This window comes from Micropterus salmoides, unplaced genomic scaffold (genome assembly GCF_014851395.1).
Source record: "Micropterus salmoides isolate LMB-PRFRI ecotype aquatic unplaced genomic scaffold, ASM1485139v1 Ms_hic_scaffold_14, whole genome shotgun sequence".
Lineage (NCBI taxonomy): Eukaryota > Metazoa > Chordata > Actinopteri > Centrarchiformes > Centrarchidae > Micropterus > Micropterus salmoides.
In genome coordinates this window covers 21,268,081-21,288,918 of record NW_024040485.1, presented here as the reverse complement: position 1 = coordinate 21,288,918, position 20,838 = coordinate 21,268,081, and the positions used below count along the sequence as shown (strand labels likewise).

The window sequence follows — 20,838 nt, the reverse complement described above, 5'->3', positions numbered from 1 at the left end:
CTTTGCATGGTTAGTAATCCAGCAGCAGAATTCATAGAATAACCCTTGTTATATCCATATTTACCATACCTCATACGCCCTGAGAGGTACAAAGCCACGCTCCCAGGAGCTGTTTATTTTTTCTAAGAACAGAAGACAAAGACTAATGTAAATATTCTGCATAGGCTAAGGCAATCATAGATTTTATAATCAGGCAACATGTTAAGTGATGCCTAAATTAATTACTCAACGTCAACATTCCCAATAAACATGTTCATGTCAGCCCGCCCTTTGCCACAACGGAATCTTAAAAACATTTGAAAGGTAAACAGCTTGGAGAATTTAATGAAAATGTAATTATAATACCAAATGGTACAGTATTTATGTGTGCATGTCTCATTTTTAACCAACAACATGAATAAAAACTCTTGTGTGGATATGTTTTGCCCAACAAGGTCAGAGAAAAACTAATTTGATTTCTTGGGATCAATTATTCATCCACACCTTCTGCTGGGGCCATCACACAAAAGGCTTTTCTGTCAGCCTGTCACAGATTCCCATCATCATGTCAACACATGGGCAAATCCTTCCTCAGCTCTGCCTGTTGGAGAGGGTGTTTTGTGAATGTAACACCTCATATGATTATGGTATGTATTAAATCTGATAAAATATTTTAATTTTTTTGATTTTAACTTCAGGTGTTTTAAATTACTGTACTATTTAGACCTGTAAAAAGAAGCAGAACTAGAAAAACACTTTCACACATTCACGAGGCATACATTTCCCTCCAATTCCAGTAGGGCACTACACTGCTATGGACACCAGATGGAGGCAGTACAGTTTTATCCTTAAAGCCACTAGGGAAGGGTCAAGCTGCTGCCACTTAATTCAAATGTTAAACTACTTTATCATAACTCTCACACTAAAATTTAAACACGATTATATGCTATTATTATACAATTATAGGTCTTTCTGTTGTGCAGTTTTGTGCCAGATATGGACCTAAACAAACAATCCTTAGCACAAATACAATGTTCTAGCTTCTCATTGATTATTGAGAAAAACAAATGCAAAAATATTCTGATGGGTATTTCACATATTTTATATTACAGTTTTTCACAATTGCTAAAACACTAAACCCCATTGTCTGAACCCAATGCTCAGAGGCATAATTCCATTTGTCGAATCAGTCACTCTTTTGGCAAAACCTTAAACAAATTCAGGTAATTAAGACACTTTTTGCAAATCTCATCCACTCTTTTTGCAAAACTAAATACATTCTCACTCACTAAAACACATTTTGCACTGTGATGCACTTGTGTTGCAAAATGGTAAATACATGAGGCAAAAGTTAAACACAACTACAACACAGCTGTCATCTTTTATACACAACTCATAATTCTGTACACTTGTTTCTAATGATGTGATCAAACTAATATGCGGTCAAGTCCCTGGCCAGCGTAGAGGCAATGTCACCCTTTGACCAAGCTATAAGTAAGGGACAGGTTCTCTACTGTCATTCAACCTTGGGGCCATATAACACTGACGATTTGTGTTCGAGCGTGAGCAGCAGGATTATCAGCCGGCAGCATATCCTGTCTATGGGACAATGTCAGTTTTCACTGTGGTGTCCCGCTAAGCAAGTGGTTCAACATCAACCAGCAACCAGTGATTCATAAATGATTACCTTCAACCATAGAGCCCTTACTTCAATCCAATAAAGGATTTTTTCTCTGCCTGGTGGTAGAAGGTCTATGACAGAAACCCATTTACTAGCGGATATCTCTTACAGGCAATGAAATTGGCCTGTGGTGATAGGTGTGGATTGTTGTTACAGTAAGGCTGCATCCAGCACACCCTAGAGTTTTCCTCCTGTGCTTGGCAAGGGACACGGTTGCATGTGATGTGGATGAAGTCCTTTGGCCGGACCCAACACAAAGAAAGGATGCTGAGGTGGAATGATCCTCTCATTGACTTTGATTTTGCGGCTGCACAATATTTTTGAGTGTAATGTGATTTTGTTTTGTTTTTTTGTTCTTTGGGCTTACAGTATTGTATTTTTATGCAAGTGCTGAATATACAGATATTCAATACTGTATTACTTGCAGTACTTACAGTATACTATATATTTATTGTATTAAGTTGTGATTATATGTTTTTAAATAGGAAAATGTGTTTCCTATATGCAAAAAAACATTTTCTGTAACTACATGCCCTGGACACTGTTCTAAATTTTTTAAAGTAGGCTAGTGTCTAAAGAACGCTCTGTAGTGTTTGACTGGCTGTGTTTATGTTTTGAAAGCATTGTTTGATTTTGAGCACAGATCACATGGTCTTGAGGCGATTGTTTGATTTTGCCGGAAGAGTCAGGGGTTTTGTGAATGTAGTTTAAAGATTTGGTTTTGTGTTTAAAGTTTCGACAAAATGGATTTCAAAAAATGTGTCTTAGCAATTGTGCAAAACCGTAAGGACAACAGAAACAAAGCATGTGACCTTTGATGTAGAAAAATATGATCCTGCACTCGTTCAGATTGCAGAGACAAAAAGAAAGTTAAAGTTCCTTGAGTGTCTAAAAGAGAGTTCTCAAAATTGACATGTAGGTCAAATCACCGGACCTCCCTGAAAAAATTGTAGGCCTTTGGGTAGCCCTGCCTCTGTCAAAACCTGTTGTTTATTAGTTTATACCTAAAACTGGAGTCAGATGACCTTCTCAATGGACCCCTATGCATTTAAGAAATCGTCTCTTTAGAAATGACCTTGGGTAGCCTACTCTCTCTTGATTTCACTTTCTGTTTTAGGGTTAGGGTTAGGGTTCAACATCAAGAGAGAGCTGATAACCTCCAAACAATATTTTAACTACCAGGAAGCAGAATAACTTTAGGTCTCACGAAAATTATATTATTTATTCATTGTCAGCAAGAAATATTTATGAAATATTTATAACTTCACCTAATAATTTTAGCAGTTGTCACACACTTGTACAATGACTCATGTTACTAAATGGGTGTGAGGGATTGAAACCAAATAACTGAGGTGGCTTTAGCTCTGTTACTCTTTCTTAGCAGACTTGAGGATCAGTCATTTTCTCTATATCCCTGCTTGTGGTGTAGCAGCACTGAGGCCCCATCCACGCTACTGCGTTTTCGAATTAAAACGGAGACCTTTTGCTAAGTTTGCACCTCCCGTCCAGACTACAACGATGAAAACAAAGACCTAAAACGGAGAAGTTTGGAAACGCTGCCGACCCCGTTTTGCGTTTCAAAACTCCGGAGGGCGTTTTCGTGAAGACGGGCCAAAACGGAGGACTTTAGAAACGCTGATGCAGCCGCTCACGCTCGGCTCTCTGACTGGGGCTTGCAAAGCAGATACACAATGCTGCTGACCGGGTTTTTGATATCACATTTTATTAAAATATTCTGTACCATGCAAATAACACTCATCTGCCTACACTTGTACTGTGCATGTCGCCGTTTACTTTGCAGCAACTCCCAGTCTGTTTTCTGAAGCCACACTCCTGTTACATTCAGTAACAGTCCCAGCTCTTTATTGAATTAAATTTTTTTATTTATTCTTTCGCCAAATCTTATGTAACTACGGAACAGACCATGTGCTTCATGTTTACACTGGCACGCGCATGCCCAGTGCACCTGAACGGGTCCTAGCTGTGCGTTTTCAGTCGTTGTAATGTAGACGGAGATCAACTCCAAAACGCAACCGAAACGCTGGTGAGAATGGAGATCGTATTCGTTTTAATTCTCCTTTGTAAACAATAACGGAGTAGTGTGGATGGGGCCTGAGGCTTTCAGTATGTGATGGAAAAATGTTGCTGAGCTGGGGGTTCTTCTGAATTCTGTTGGCATGGCTGTAGACTCTTTTTGTCCTTTGGTACATACATAAGGTACACAGAGACCAACGGATAACAATATTTTATTTTAACATGTTTTATTCCATGTATAGTGAGGGAGAAACCCCTTTAGACCGGGCCAGAGGCCTATGAGCCCTCACTCTCACACTCAACCTATGTGAACTACTGTCCTTTCAATGTAAATAGTACCATATTCTTTTAAATGAGACACGGATTCCAGTAAAGTTCAAATTAACTCAGGTTTAGTGATAATTTCAAGCAAATAAAACAAATACATGTGTATCTTCCTCTTGTGGGTCTAATGGACCCACCTACTTCACCCCCACCTCCACACATATTAGTGTATTCTACCCTATACCACTTCTATAGAAATAAGACTGTATATAGACTGTATGTAAATATATAGGCTGTGTCACATAATGACCTACACTGCCTTCAGATTAGTTGTATTTATGACTATTCCAGTCATTGTTCACTTTACAAATAAAGATATTTCTTTAAATGAAAAAAAAGAAAGTACATTATCAGTACTAAGTGCAGGTCCGAGTAACATTATGTTAAAACCCACAAAAGCCCTGTTTGCACTTCTGTTGGATGTGCAATATTAATTCAGAATCATGGCCTTCACCTGAGCCTCTGACAGGGCCTGCTAGCAACACTGTTTGGCTGGTTGGGTGTGTGTGTTTTGTGAATAACAAGGCTGAGTGAGAAGACTGCACTCTTCTAAAGTTCAGTGTACCTGACCAATAAACATCTGGCATTATCCTTGAACTCAATAAAGGAGAGGAGGTTATATCTCTTTTTTTGTGCATGTAACAAGTTTGCAAAGGGAAAAAGCCCAAAGTCCAGCCCAAAGGGAGTTCCCATCTCCCACAGAAAGCTCTGCTCTGAACTGCCTGAAAAAACTAGTTTGTAGTCCAGCCCTTCACTGTGACGTCACAATGAAAACGCGTCATAAAGCTTGCCAAGCGGCTAGCGGGGTCAGGCACGACCTCAAACCAAGCTAGTCTGAGCAGAGGCCCTTTGGCTCGACTCGCCTTTGTTTGGTTTTCCATTGTAGAAATGTTGTACCTGCTTCCAGGTACTTTTTATCGTATCACCTCACCTCCGTCGAGGTTTCAAGCGAGCTGAGGGATACTAAAATGTAACGTGAAAACACGACAGACTGCTCACTGGTCAGAGAGAATCGTCACTACTGCATAAGCAAAATAAATATAAAGTAAAAATGATAATGTAAGTTGCAAGCAATATTAAAGTCAAAATGAAAACTCCCTGCGATCCAAAGCTCTTGTGCTAGCGGTGTAAACACGGTTCTCCGAGCTCAAAGTCCGGGCAGATTCTGTTATAGGGCCACTAGCTGAATGGCTAACTGAGCAAACTACCTTAAAGCAGCTAGAGTTAGCAGCAGTTAGTGGTTAGTACTTTGGCAACACGTAAAGGTATCCATCAGGAAAGTCCGTAAATCACTGACTTGAGGCAGAGCAGCTGGAGGACATCAGAAGGAAATCCAGAATAGAGAGCCTAATGGTGCTTTCAGACCAAAAGCGAGTGTTCGGGGTGGTGAGTTTACATACATAGCCAATGCAAAGATGCGTAGAGCCACGATTTCCTTTCGGGCGGCGCGAAGCAACGCCAAGGGGGCGAGAAATTCGCATGAGGCTGAGTCGCGATAGCCTAACAATGTTGAGATTGTCTGTACGTCACTGACAGCTTCAGAGCGTTGTGTGGAGAGGGCCAGGCTGAGCGGGTGATTGAAAATCTGCACGCCAGCTGAGAGCTGCTGAACGTGGGTTAGAGGAGCAGGGAGCAGCTCTCCAGCTTTTGGGCAAATAAACACCTGTGGTCAGACTGGATTCTGCTCTGACAACTACGCCGTTTGCTCGAGAGAGGAGAGAGGAGTAAACTGCTTTTATTACAGTTTTTCTCAATTGTTTACACACAAATTCTGGTACTTGAGACACAATGACCACAACATGTAACTCATTCACCAACCCCCTGAACCAATTCTGCTAAACTACAAGCACAATTCCTGCTTTACACTCAAATTGCAGTTCTAAAACACACTTTTTTCAAAACACTACACACAATTCTCTGCTTTTGTCACAAGTTTTATGCAGAAAATATCTTGTTTTCACAAGGAACACACTGCCCTTCAAATATGCACACTGACTCATCACAAGGGCAAACACCCATCACACAGTTTTCCAATTAGCAATCAGAGCTTTAGCATAAAAGGGCAACAGGTGAGCTCTTCAATGGAGCAATGGATGCCAACATTGGAAACAGAGCCAGAGCCAATCCGATCATGTACTCAATGAGTACAGTAGTACAGTATTGCCTGTGGACTGTTCTGTAGGACTGTAAAGTATGTTTCAAGTATTTAGGAAATGTATACCTACTTTGTATTTACAGTATTTTACTATTTGTTTGGCAGAACTGAAAGATTACCAACACAAGGTGGTCGGGAACGTCTTATGTCTCCTGAACAGGAAACTAAAATCATAAACATGGTCCTAGAAAACAACGCCATAACATTACAGCAAATACAAAGAAATAATAGAAAACAATTACATATTTCAAAATATTGATAGGGTAAGCTTATCAACACTGGACCGTGTCTTGTGCAGACCTGCTTCATCTCAGGATGAAGCAGGTCTACAGGGTGCCATTTGAACGCAATTCAGAAAGAGTCAAAGAATTGCGATATAACTATGTGCAAGTGAGTCCCACAATTGATGCATACACTCAACACTGTATACAGTAAATGATACATATTTCAATATTGTAATCATAATGATTGTGCTTCACAATAGTGACCACTCCATGTCTATTTCTGATATTGTCATGTGTGTTTCAGAGAGGCCTTGAGCTAGAGGTGGCTGCAGTGGAGCACCAGTTCATCTTCATTGATGAGGTTGAACACACAAAAAAGACGAAAGAGGGGAAGGAATGTCATCAGCCAGCGTGCCATTGTTGAAGTCCCTGGCCAGCGCGGAGGGAACATCACAATGTGTGCAGCGATTACCCACCACGGCGTCATCCATCACCATGCTACCCTTGGCCCCTACAACACCGCCCATCTGATCACATTCCTGGACACCCTACACAACACTCATTACACCAGATCAGGTAGATCAGAGGTCACTAATAGGCGGACCGTCCTCTCCGGACCGCCGACCTACAGCCCATTTATTATTGAGACTTACTACCTCGTGACGGAGCGTTTCTATTTTAACCCGCGCAGCTTTTCTAGCATTTACTGTACTGGTTTAGAGGACCAGGAAACGCACAGACCAATCGCATGTGCTCCAATCGTCTCATGTGACGCTGCTCAGCCAATCAAATCTGTGCATACCGATGCTTGCGAGTTGAGTCCGCGAGATTCACCAGAGACGTTTTGGAAACACACGCGAATTGAGGAGACGAAAGATAAAAGAGATTTCACATGACTTTTAATGAAGAATGTACAGATTTTTACATGTACATTCCTCCCACGGGCAGTTCAAAACCAGAATATCTCATAGATCTCCAATATGCTAGATGGAGCTCACGTTTCTCACTGAACAACAGAAAGTAGGAAAGTGGTAGCTCTGTAAGAGGAAAAGAAAGAGAAGAGGAGGCATTACAGCTGTTCATTTGTTATGATGTGTTGAGTGTTTATTATAAAATTGGTTAAGACTACACTTCATCACTTCAAGCTACACTTTTTATTTATTTTTTTCTAAAAATTAGGCACTTTAGTTTACTTAAATTTAGAATTTATTATTTGAATAGTTATTATTTATTATCCTTCCAGTTTGATGTGAAAACTGACTGAAATATTATTTGATTTGACAGTCCGTTGTTGACTAAAAACATGTGTTGATACAACTATAGGTTATAGTACTGAATGATAACGCAAGTTAGTCGTTTTGATGTTCCGGACCTTTGCTTCGGGAAATTTTCTCTAACTGGATCTCTTTGAAATCTAATTGAATACCCCTGAGGTAGATGGTCCAGAGCAGCACAAGTACGTTGTCATTTGGGACAACAAAAGTTTCCACAGGGCTGCTCTGGTTCGTAACTGGTTCACTGCCCACCCACGCTTTTTAGTTGTCTACCTCCCTCCATATTCTCCATTCCTCAATCCTATTGAGGAATTTTTTTTTCTGCCTTGAGATGGAAAGTGTATGACCGAAATCCACAAACGTGTATACCTCTTCTCCAAGCTATGGAAGATGCATGTGGAGATATAGCAGCTGATGCTTTTCATGGCTGGAATCGCCATGCTAGGCGATATTTCCCCCGCTGCTTGGCCAGGGAAAACATTGCTTGTGACGTGGATGAGGTGCTGTGGCCAGACCGCAACAGAAGAGAGGATGCAGCATAGTTTGTTTTCAAGTGTGGTGGTTTTTTTTTTTTTTTTTTTTTTTAATTTAACTGTGTACAGTAAATTCTTTTTTGTATGTAGTGTATGTGCAAATTTGTGTTGGTTGAGAATGGGATGTACATTGTTTTTAGTAGTGTTTTACATTGAGCACATCAGTGTTCAACTGGTTCTTATGAATGTATATTCATGATTTGTGTCATTTGAAAACAAAATACCATTTTGAGAAGAAATAACATTGTTTTGAATGTAAAGTTTCATTTTGCAGGAGAATTGAGGGGTTTTGCCCTGTGTGTGTGTGTTTTTTGATTTGTGTGTAGAGTTCTGAAAATAAGGCATTCTTTCAGAAAATGTGTGTAAACAATCGAGGAAAACTGTAAATTAGTTTTTGGGATTACAACGTTGATTTATCTTCACTCGAGCTTCTCAGCATCTAGATTCCGCGCACATCTGGTTCCAGTGTTAGCGTGGTTTGGCACTACTTCATATTTATATAAAAAACGGCCTCGCGATGCCTCCCAGCCGATAAGTACCCCGTGCTTGAAGTAACATTTACTATCGGCCAAAACGGCGGCTGTAACACAGTGAATCAATATATTTGACCGTCGCGACCCGAGCGAAATGACTCGTTTCGCTATCAGAATGTGATCCATTGGGTCGATAACATTTGAAAAGGCTGTACCAGCCGCACGGAAACAATTTTACCCACATTTACGTTAGCGGAGCGCTAAACCGGAAGTTAGCCTGCTCGGCCGGCAAAAGTCAACACAGTGGACGCTGTAGCGCTACTGCCGACTAGCGTTTAGGGGAGTAATTGCTGAATTATGGACAGACCTACGCACACGTATAATGCGGCCCATTTATACTCCTGCGTAGGGTCTATGTGCGTACCTGCGCCGTAGGCTACACACGTAGCCATGCAATACTATATTTTCCAAAGTAAGGTCCCATGGTGGTCCACTTGAAGGGGAGGGCTTAGGCTCTCTATATATGTTTTTCATAAAATATGATCATGTTTTACCAAAATCAGTGTAAAGTTGTGTTTTTGTACACTACATCGGCAAGGCCCAGCCCCCACAAACACTTCAAGTGGGCTTCTGTCGTTTTTCCAACCTAATTCCTAACTCATTTGTGGATTTGACAAACTAAATATATGAAATTCAGTTTTCACAAAAATCTGTGAATAAATGGAAAACCAGGTTACATTGTTTATATTACATTTTAATTTTCAAATTTCAATTAACATTTGAATTTTGTCCACTGTACAGTGAGGTACGACTTTGAAAATTAAATGACAGCTTTTCCATTTTCATTTCAATAAGGTCATAGACCACCCATACAGGTATGTGAAAAAGAAAATGCAAATTAGATTATTGCATTTTCATTTTTATTTGGAAAACTAACGCTATTGTTGAATTATATTTTCAAGATTTTTCAATTTTCATGTTTACATAATCATTTTAATATAGTTCCACAGGCTTCCACACAAGTAAGCATTAGAAAATGTGCATCTGCAGTATTTAGGACTGCAGGATTGTCCATAATACATTCGGTCTAGCTGCTCGAACACAGTTTACATAAAGTCAAACATCCCCTTTAAGCAATTAAACTTACCCATATTTTCCTTTACAGAACTCAAGGTCAAGGTGAAAGTCAGGGTTGCACCCAAGGACTTCAACACAAAAGGACATAAGTACTGCGGTACATCTTCTCTCCCAGCTGTTTCCAGTGTTTACCTAACTCCCCCTCAACACTGTAGTATCTCCATAAGAGAAAAAATTTTTTGCCCCCTGATGTCTTTACCAGCCTGGGCAGCAATGGGACAGAGAGAGGCCAGGCAGATAGGAAATGCAATTAGAAGTCACAGTAAAGAGGGAACATTAGCAGCCACAGACAAAGGAGGTCACAGTCCTGCAGCTCCAGGTGAGGAAGGAGGTCGTAATCATAAGCACCCTGTCCCTTTCCTGCATCAGGAGTGGGTGGGAGGTGGCCGGGGAGGCAGCGACACAATGGCCTCAACTCTTTGTCAGCGGTCTCTGTGTTGTCCACAGTACTGAACCCCAAATGACCATGTACTGGATGATCCTGATCCCACTTCCGCATTTGGCCTAAATTATGACCTACTTGAAAAATAACGACATGTATGGATAGGCATTATACATAAACTTAATGTAAAGATTGATCAGATAGTGTCCAGTGTTGGTTGGTTTGACTTTTTTATCCAAAGTTTTTCACATACGACAAAATGACACCCAAGCAGGTTAGTATTATTGACGTAATTCCATATATTTTCATTGATGTCTTTTGTTTTGCTGAACCTATTCTGTGATTTGTTTTGTCTTCTACTACAGGGACATGCAATAAAATGATATGAGTCGACAGGAAAATGCACAGAGATGACAGGAAATGTGTTTACACAGACCAGCATCAACATGATGATTTTCCAGTGGAGTAGATTTAACACGTCCTGTATCTCTGTCAGTCTAAAAAAGCGACTCACAACAGCATCCAACCAGCTGACCTTTAATATCCCCACAGCTACTCCTGCAGTAAGCTGCACATCCCAAATGTGGAAAAACACTTGTGTTAAACAAAGGAAATCCTTTAGACGGGAAAGAGCCCTCCCTTCGCTCAAGTCTAAGTACTGTATTTATTAATTGGCACCAACACAATACACTTGTGGTTCTTGAATTAACAGAACATTCCCATCCTTTTACTAGTGCAACGAACAGGATGTTTGTCTGTTCTCATGACAGCTCCTGCTCCATTCTGGCTCCATTGTAATGTTGTACTGGTCCAAATGAAAGTAAATTTGCAACAAAATAATTCTATGATCCATTTCAATAATTTAAAAGTCTATTACAAAGATATAAAGAAAGTGTCACTTGTATCTTACAAATGTTCAAACATGGGATATTTAGTTCTACATGCTAACAACCCTGTTTATATATGTATTTATATTAATTTCTGTCTTTGTTTCGTAAACCAAGCAATCTGACTGCTTTTGTTGTGTTTAAGCTTATTTTGGGAAAGGTCAGAACACTTATCAGATACCAAGTTAAGCTCTGTATTTCCCCCCTCGTGTTCTTTATAAGAGATATATTTGGATTTTATTTAGGCTATGGATATCCGTGTCCTCTACGGTTAAGTGATGGCACATTGTTTTAAACAACAGCATGTAGGCCTACAAGAGTGTTTCCAAAGGTTCCTCCCATCTGGCTCCGCCGGCCTGCTGAGAGGTTGGCAGGTAAACATAAACATGCTGGAGGCATAAATCGCATTGCCAGTAAATATTGCATGAAACATCACAGGAGGGGTTAGGGAGTCATTTGTAGACCATTAACCACACAATAGGTGACGCACACGGACAAAAAGTTATTTTTGGGTCTGCATTGGGTAACACCTTAACATGAACAGATTTGTTTACAAAGAAGAGACAGGGACAGTTGCTTACATTTAAACAAAGCCTTTATTTTTCTGTATTTACAATGTAAAAAAAATACTACATTTGCTTATTCATGCTAGGTTGCGTGCTGTGTAGATACAAATCATTACATTTATTCATTTAGCTGACGCATTTTATCCAAAGCGACAACTGCTATATATGTCAGAGGTTGCATGCCTCTGGAGCAACTAGGGATTAAGTGTCTTGCGTGGTCTTAAGTGGAAACATTGGTGAATGGACAGGGGGAATTGAACCCGGGTCTCTCACACCAAAGGCATGTATCTTATCCACTGTTCATTAACATGAACACATTAACACACAAACTTCACATTGTATATTCAAAAGTGCAATAGTTATTCAAATTAAATTCTTTAAATGAATATTTAAGTATAAAAACAGTATAATATAGGGTACATTTTTTTTGAAATACTATATGTGAACTCACTATGAAAAGCTTGTATTTAGCTTTGTGTAATAGATACAGTGGAAGATAAATCTCTAATAATTTTCAAGTCAAGATGGTCTAACCCAACATTCTGGAGAGATCTTGGTTCTCCCTGGGAAAAGAAAGACAGAAAGAAAGAAAGAGCGGGAGAGAAACCTTACATTATTTATTGATGTGATACTGATGAGTGAGTGCATCAAACTTAAAAACATCACAGCTTTTTGTTAATAGTTACTTTTGATGATATTCTATATTTGTCATATTGACAACAAATCCCAACAACGAATTGATCAGGCAAAGTCTGTTTTAGTTCATTCCTTTGTGCCATGTCGGCTCTATTTTTGAGCAAAAACGATAAAAAAAAACATCAAAGAGCCACACTGTTGCACGGACATGCATCCATCATTACAATGAACATGGGCACATTAGTTTATTTTGAGCCAGTCCTGTATACACCATGCTGCTGCTGTGAAAACTTACAAGAGCACCAAATGTGTATTAATACGCGCCTGAAAATAGTCCCCAACAAATGCTCTATATTTACTTCTGTTTGGCACTGTAGTTTGTAGCAAATGTTACCCAATGTCTTTTAGAAAATCATTAGCATTTAAAAAAAAGGATACTATATATTTATGACCTTGAGTGTGTTTTTAAATATTTACATTTCCATAAGGAACCAGCGGATATGGGGCTGATTGCTACAGACAGGGAAATCAAAGTATTGAGACAGACTAATGTGTTTTTGTGTGGATTTGCTAACAATAACAAAAATATGGAATATTACATCTGTGCACACACTGTTCAGACTGCAACAAAAACACTTTCACACTCACTTTCAAACTAAAGCTAAAGAGACTTATTACTCACTGTGGGCCAGGAGGATTGATGAGGCGCTGCACATCCTGAAGGTAATGAGCAATGTTGACTGTTGGTTAAACATAAGGAAAAATTGATTTGTCATTATCATGTCATGAAGTAATCAATCAAGCTGCTCTAATGCTTCACAATACTAAAGAACTGCTCATTGTTGGCACTTTTTCTGAGGTGCTCAAAAGGCTATAAATATCAGAATCATTCATTCCAAGTTGATGAAAAGTCCCAGAATGGGTAAACAGATAAAAAACTGCAAATACTGCATTTATTAATTCTTACTTGTGCCACCTCCTGGTCCACTCGTCCTTCCAGCACCAAATGACGATCCAGTTCCACCATTACTATTCCCACTTGATGTTCCTCTCCCTGTTCCGCTTCCTGTCTTACTTTGTCCTGAGTTAATGTTCCCAAACCAAGAAAATGGGGAGAGGTTTTGCCCACTCTTGCTCGTCGATCCAGTTGACCCAGAGGATGACCCACTGGTTGATGGGCCTCTCCCACTCACTGCTGGTTTATTTGAGCCTATTCCACTTGAGCTAAGACTTGGATTTGACCCTGCTGAACCAAAGCTTGAGAAAGCTGGCTTATTGAGTCCTGACCCTGTGGAGCTACCTGACCCAGTGGACAATAGGGATGTGCTTGAAGAGCCCGCACCAGTTGATACTGGCTTATTGAATCCTAACCCAGTGGAGCTACCTGAACCAGGTGACAAGAAGGATGAGCTTGAAGAGCCCGCCCCAGTTGATTCTGGCTTATTGAATCCTAACCCAGTGGCACTACCTGACCCAGGCGACAAGAAGGATGAGCTTGAAGAGCCCGCCCCAGTGGATACTGGCTTATTGAATCCTAACCCAGTGGAGCTACCTGACCCAGGCGACAAGAAGGATGAGCTTGAAGAGCCCGCCCCAGTGGATACTGGCTTATTGAATCCTAACCCAGTGGAGCTACCTGACCCAGGCGACAAGAAGGATGAGCTTGAAGAGCCCGCCCCAGTGGATACTGGCTTATTGAATCCTAACCCAGTGGAGCTACCTGACCCAGGCGACAAGAAGGATGAGCTTGAAGAGCCCGCCCCAGTGGATACTGGCTTACTGAATCCTAACCCAGTGGAGCTACCTGACCCAGGCGACAAGAAGGATGAGCTTGAAGAGCCCGCCCCAGTTGATATTGGCTTATTGAATGCTCCGCTAAACCCAGGTTGACTGTGTGTGCCTGCCAGAGAGTTCGAGCCCCCTGGAAATCCAGCAAACCCTGTCTGAAATCAAATAAGAGCAATGTTAATATGGGGGGAAATTATTCTAAAAACTTATCATTAACACTATACAATGCAATCAGACTATTTTGAAATTAACACACAAAACATGATTGTATTGAATTACGTTTTCTGTTTTAAGACACAAAACCCCTGATTTCTCAATTTGAATAACATCATAAAGCTTTATGTCTCGTTTATAAATTTGCCTGTACACAACAGGAGACACTTAACATAACTGATGGAAATATTTGCCCAGTTCTCACCCTTCTGCCCTTTGGTACTTTGCTGGCAGACCCTCTCCCACCACCTCCTCTGTACTTTATCAGGCTGCTTTAATTTCATACATCTTATGTAAGGCCTTAAGATCTCAAAGCACTGAGATAAGGGCTTTGTCAGTATTTCAGTATTTCTACTTCTATAAGCAAATTTATCTAGATGAGAATATTTTTGACAACACAGCTAGAATTTGTACGTCAAAAAATGACCTTATTGCTGCACAAAAGTATACAGAGCATTACATATTACAGGGGTTTGGTAAAAGTCAACAGCTATGCAATGTGATAACTTGAATAGACTCACATTACATTATACTATACTACAGAATCAGTATATCTTGACTGTAGTATCTGCTGATGCTGTGTCAAATGAGATACTCTTTTCTCCTGCTTTCACGGGCAAACTGCTTCTCTTAAAACAACAATTAATATTGTTCCGAAGGTTTTACAATATTGTTAATGGTACAGAAATGTACAGCTTGTGGCCCCAAGAGGCCATACTGCTGCTTACACCCCTGCAGAGATTATAACATGTTCATGTACTCAGTCAGTGCACTTGTTTTCTTACCCTAGACATGCAGGACATGTTGAGATGCTTGAGTTTCTCTGTAAGGTGCTCGACCTCTTTACTTTTATATTTGACATTGTTGCCCAGGACTTCTATCTCTCCATTTAGCCTCATCTTGTCCATGAGGAGTCTTTCCTTGTCCTCATCATGTTTCCACTGAAGCTTGTCCAAGTTCTGTTTGTTCTGCTGGATCAGGCCCGTGCGGTTCTGGCTGCACCAGCGGTAGTCCTCAGACAGTCGCCAATTCTCTGCCTTCAAGCGGCTGTTCTCGCCCTGGATGCCTGACACCTGCTCTCCCACACTATTCAGGTACTGCTGGAACTTGTCCTCCACTTCTCTGGACAGGCTGGTACAATTGGTGCGGATTTGCTCCAGGTGTTCCCTTTGTTTCGCACAGGTGAGCTGGAAGGCGATGTGTACAGGGAAGAGAGAATCAACCTTCTGTAGGAAAGCCTTAGTGACATTAGAGACACCACTCAAGGACTTAGCAAAGTCATCTTTGCATTTCTGTCTGTAGAACTCCACTTCCTTTTCATGTGTGGATTTGTCCCTCCTAAGACTGATGGCCTCCAAGTTAATGTTGTCCCTGTCTTTGGCAATCTGGTCCATTTCCATCCTCATTCTCTGCCTTGTTTGCGTGAAGTTGGACTCCACCAACTCAAGCCTGGCTTTCAGCTGTTCAGCCAGCAGCCCACAGTTACAGCCAGCTAAAGGTTGTAAAATCAAAAGAGAAAATGTGTTATTTATTTAGTAGATTATTTCTGAGTTTGCGCTGAAGAAATGTCATACTTACTTTGTGTTTGGCATGGGCCATAAAAACGTGCTGTGTTCTTGGACATCGTCAATTCGCTATAGCACTGTTGCTGTTAGTGAGAGAAAGGCCATTGTTGTTTTAGTGACTTGTTTAGACCAATTAAGAAGTATAGAAAAAAACAGGGAAAAACATTGATCATGTAGAATTTAACTTAGCCAAGGTTATTATCTGTCATACAAATATTCAGAAGTGGTGCTTTAATGTATAATAATTAAAATAACAATAAATCTGTTGTGTTGCCTCTTGTTCCAAAAACTAAGACAATAATCAGTGGTGTGAATATATATATATATATATCTCAGTATTTGAAACCAGTATGATGCAATTAAAGCTCTTTAGAGCACACCTTTTTTTTCTGCTGAAGCTCAGCTTGACTAATGCATTGCAGATGTACTGATGGGTATTTTGCTTTTATCTGTGCTCACACTACCAACAGTTAGTGAACCATACTGGCACAAACATATCCAATCCTTAATTTCTCTAGCTGTTGTAAGGTTACGGAGTTTATTCCTAATAAGTTAAATTGCCCATGAAAACACTAAAGACAGGGACTTGTACGGTATGTTAGATATAATCAAATGGCTTAGCTTAGTTTCTTACCAGCCTCCCTTCCCTTTCTTTAATAATAATCAATGAGATGTTTAAGTAGTTGCGCGTCACGGCAAGGTCCCAGTCATTTCGCGCCTTTTCAGTCAGGGTGACGTTAAGTAAGTTGGTCAAGTTCTTCCTCTGCTGCTTCAGGGCGACATTCTCTATGGAGAGCCGGCTGAAGCTCTCTTCCAGGTCCTGGATGCGCGACGTGCACGCTGAGTCCTGCTTCTTACCATAGATCAGAAAGAGCACCAGGCTAACTATGATAAGAAACTGAATGAGCGAAGAGAAGAAGAAGACAATCCGCATGTAGTAGCCGCAGCTCTTTCCCTTTGAGCGGTGCTGCATCTTCTTTCGAGCCTCCGAACTGTACTTGGAGACCTCGGAGTAGCCACTGCTGTACATGGGTACTGATGGCCAAAGGAGATTCAGAGAGAAGTAGTATATAGTTCAGTCCAAGACTTTAGGGTTACTATGAGCGGCCAAGTTCAAACAAGGCTCATCTCTAAATCAGAAGCCGGTCAAGTTCCTCCTCAGCACTCAGTTTCACAGTCCAGTTGTTGTGCGCCTACTCTAACAAAGCCCAAAGCACTACAGACGAGGTCTAGGCATTTCCTCTCTGCAGCGTTGATAGCATGAGAACTGATCGAATTGTGCGTGAGGTGTAAGCATGGGCAGGAATTTATAAACTCCTTTGTCCACACACTTCCCATCATAGGAAGGTTGGTTGGCCTTAGTCCCCTCCCTCCGTAAGCTATTGGTTATTAACAGTTAGTGAAAGCTGTAGTTTATACTGTTTATTAGCACTTCTGTGTACTTGTGACTCATATAAATGTTCGTACACAAAGTGCTGTCCAATAGCTGTATGTGGACGTGTTGCTACAGTGTTTAGTGTGAGTAAATACCGCACAATGTTTTTTAATCAACCGGCGTATCACTAGCTAACCTGGCTAATACAAACAGCTGGCTGAGCGAGGTTTTCAGACTTGTAACTGGACCGCCGCTAACTTGGGTGTGACGTCATTCCCAGCTGCAACCTCCGACTAAGGTAAATGGAACGCAGCGTGTCTCCCTGCAGCTCTGTCTGCCCCTTCCTACGCATAGGTTATCACACACACACACACACAGCCAGTTTGCATGAGTGTGCAGTAGGTGCCGCACACAACCCACACGTTTGTCGAGTTCGTGTTTAACACATCAAAAGGGCATTTTAGATTTCTTCACCATAAAATCTACTTTCATTAGCATTTGTTGTTGAGCAAATCAGTATGAACCTCTAAAGTAAGAATGCAAAAAAGAAGAAAAGTCTCAATTTGGTGTTTTGATTAGGTCACATTTATATTGGCAACACTTTCAGTTTTTTTTCACTCACTGTGTGAAGCTTCTCCATAAATGTGTCAAAAACATTTTTTATGGGATCATGAACAGTGTTTTCCTGTGTACAGCAGGCCAGGAGGACAATGGCTCATGTCGTTCTATTAATGTTCTTGTTTAGTGGCTCTTTGATGCCGCAAGTCTCTGTCCAACATGGTGACGTGGGTAAGCTTCCCTCTGTCTCATAGCATGCTCACACACACACACACACACAATTTAAAATAAAAATACAAGAGTATGACAGTAACAGGCAGAACGTTTTCCTGCCAGGCATTGTTGACGTGCCAGGCCTCATCTTGAAAGGAAGCAGTAATTCATAGAGGAACTGGCCAAGCCTGGAACAACTTTTAGGACTAGATAAAAGGTGCCAAGAAACGCAGGATATCAGAAATAGGAGACATAAACAGTCACAGTGTTGATTTAATTGAGATTCAAGTGGGTTGTTTTTATCTACACTTGTAAACACTGGGTATGGAAGTTTTTTTTTTTGTTTTGGATGTAATTACATTTTGGATCCATTCATGGGATGTTGCCAACACAGTGCTTTCAAATCAGTAAGAAAGGCTATTTTCATAGAGAGAGGACAGTCTACTCAGCTTAGCCTACTAATGTCCAGCAGACGAAAATTAAATAGGAAGTTAAATAAGAAGAATAAAAAGTTTACTGCAAAAGTGGTTTTGTAAACAAATGTCTCTGCATTCATGAAACTGAAACAGAGGTTCATGTATAGGCTGAGCTTTTTAGGGGTAATACCATATTTGCTTTCTGGACGGGAGTTAATTAAGAAGATTTGATTTCAGTCTCATGCTGTACTCTGAAGCTACAGCCAGCAGCCAGTTAGCTTAATTTAGCAAAAAGATTGGAAACTAGGGATAACGGCTCTGTCCAAAGGTTACAAAATCCACCTACCAGCCCCTCTAAGTTCACTGATCAACACATTATATTTAGTTTTTTTTTTTACTTAACAAAACTGAAGTGTAAAAAATACCTGGCAACTTCAACTACTACACCAGCGTTTTCCAATCTTTATGCTATGCTTAGCTGACCAGCAAATAGCTGTAGCTTTACATGAGAGTGTGACAATTTACTCACCTATCACAAGAAAGTGAATAAGCATATTTCCCAAAATGTGGAACTATACTCTAATATTATAATATTGTTAGAAATAACATAAAACAATTTAATATAATATAAAAAAGAACAAATTCAGACTTGTTTCAATGTGGAGTAAAACTGCTGCTAAGTGTGCTGCTTATATATCTCAAAATTTCTGCTTCAGTATATCCAATCGCTAAATCAAAAATCCGCGTAACATGGAACAGTTATTGCATGTCTTATTTGAGCTACTTCCAAAAACTAGAAGTATGGTCAAAGGTTTATTGGTGTGTCTGTCTGGAACTGATAATGTATCTGTGTAAAGGGTGTGAGCATTGTAATTTTGCAGAATGCCATCTGTGCTCTACTGCACTTCTGCAGCTTCTAACAATGTATGTCTCAACAAGTGAGAGCTGATACAGTAAAATGCTTTGATGCTTTGAAAATGGTGTTAGGGGATCACTCAAATGACATAAATACATATCTACACAACTACTTCTAGAGGCGCTTAGCCATACAGATAAATTTGCTTTAAGGTGTTGAGGTTTTGTGAGATTCGCCTCTGAAATATGTGGAGCCATCGCAATTAAATGAAAGGAGGATGGAGTTTAGTTTGTGCTGCTCATTGAACATTCAGAAAATTAATCTTTTAAAGGCATCCAAGACTACAAGTCTGTTTCACCTTTATCTCATTTATGATTCTTTTGACTCCTGAGAGTAAGGAGTTGCTCCACAAGTTGCTCCCCCCAACAGAGGCATAGCCTACGCTTTTCCAAAGGATGTTTTATGAAAGTGCACCTTACAGTTGCAAATAGATGAACCCCAAGTTACTGAGCCAGAAACCCCGAGAGATCACATCATGCCACCACATCATTAGTACTAATGAAGGTCATACAATTATCAAAACAAATTGTACGATTAAATATCATTCTAAGAGACTTGATAATACCAGCAATATTTTTTGTTAGAAAAAGAAAGTACGTTCCAGTGAGAAGTGTTTAAACCACCCATATTCTGTTTATCTCTTAGTTAAAAAACTGGTATCAAAAGATTCCCATGTGGATGTTTAATGGCCCAAATTGGCAGCACCTCATGGGTGAACAAGCCAAAACTGTACCACACACCACCCAGTTACTGTAGGTGTGTAGCATCTGCTACTGTTGTTGAGGTTACACGGCTTTAACAGAATTTACAGTTTCAGGAGGGGAATTGGGTGTCAGATTACACCCCATACTGGGTCAGGGAGCGAAGGAACTGAGCTCTACTGTGTTGGCAGTCTTCTGGGTATGAAATCTCCTGTTAGACACAAAGCAAACTGTGAACTCTACTGTAGATATGGAAAGATGCTGGCGTACACAAGTCTTTTGTCAGGTGATCATGTCTAGACTGCAGAGGGCAAGTCAGAGCCGGGAAATCTGCATACAAACAGTGTTTAGAGGGATGGTTTCCTGTCAGCTGAAGGAGTCTGTTGAGATTGTCTTGGCCTGGTTTGGGGTGATTTTGTTGAGCATAAACTACATGCCAACATTTAACCAACTGCATTAACAAAGTCATCTGAGGTGTAAAATGCAAAAGTGTCAGTTATTGTTCAAATTGTTCAACTCACTCAAGTCACACTTCACTCTGTTATGCTCATGTTTTTTAATTTGAATACATCATAAACCCTCCAAACATCCACTGGGTTTCCACTGAGATCAGCTTGTGTCAGCTTAAAACACAGAATACTTTGAATGAACAGCATTAGATCTGGAATTTTAATTTTTCATTGACACAATGAGGCCTTGGTGGCACATTCATGGTGGATTAATTGTCATGGAACACTGCCACCTAGTGGGGAATCAATATAACTGCTGCTGGAGATCACCTACCTACACCATTTATCAATAAAGTAGT

The 20,838-nt window shown here is 40.4% G+C and overlaps 1 protein-coding gene across 1 annotated transcript; it reads right to left on the bottom strand.

The window, feature by feature from the left end:
* Positions 1-11,660: 11,660 nt before the first annotated feature.
* plvapa (plasmalemma vesicle associated protein a) lies at positions 11,661-17,137 on the bottom strand. The gene is made up of 6 exons (XM_038718318.1): positions 16,486-17,137; positions 15,865-15,934; positions 15,072-15,778; positions 13,253-14,228; positions 12,968-13,025; positions 11,661-12,212 (listed from the first exon to the last, which is right to left on the bottom strand). Exons 1-6 carry the CDS (start codon positions 16,879-16,881, stop codon positions 12,179-12,181), a joined length of 2,241 nt encoding a protein of 746 aa, XP_038574246.1. The 5' UTR covers positions 16,882-17,137; the 3' UTR covers positions 11,661-12,178.
* Positions 17,138-20,838: the final 3,701 nt, after the last annotated feature.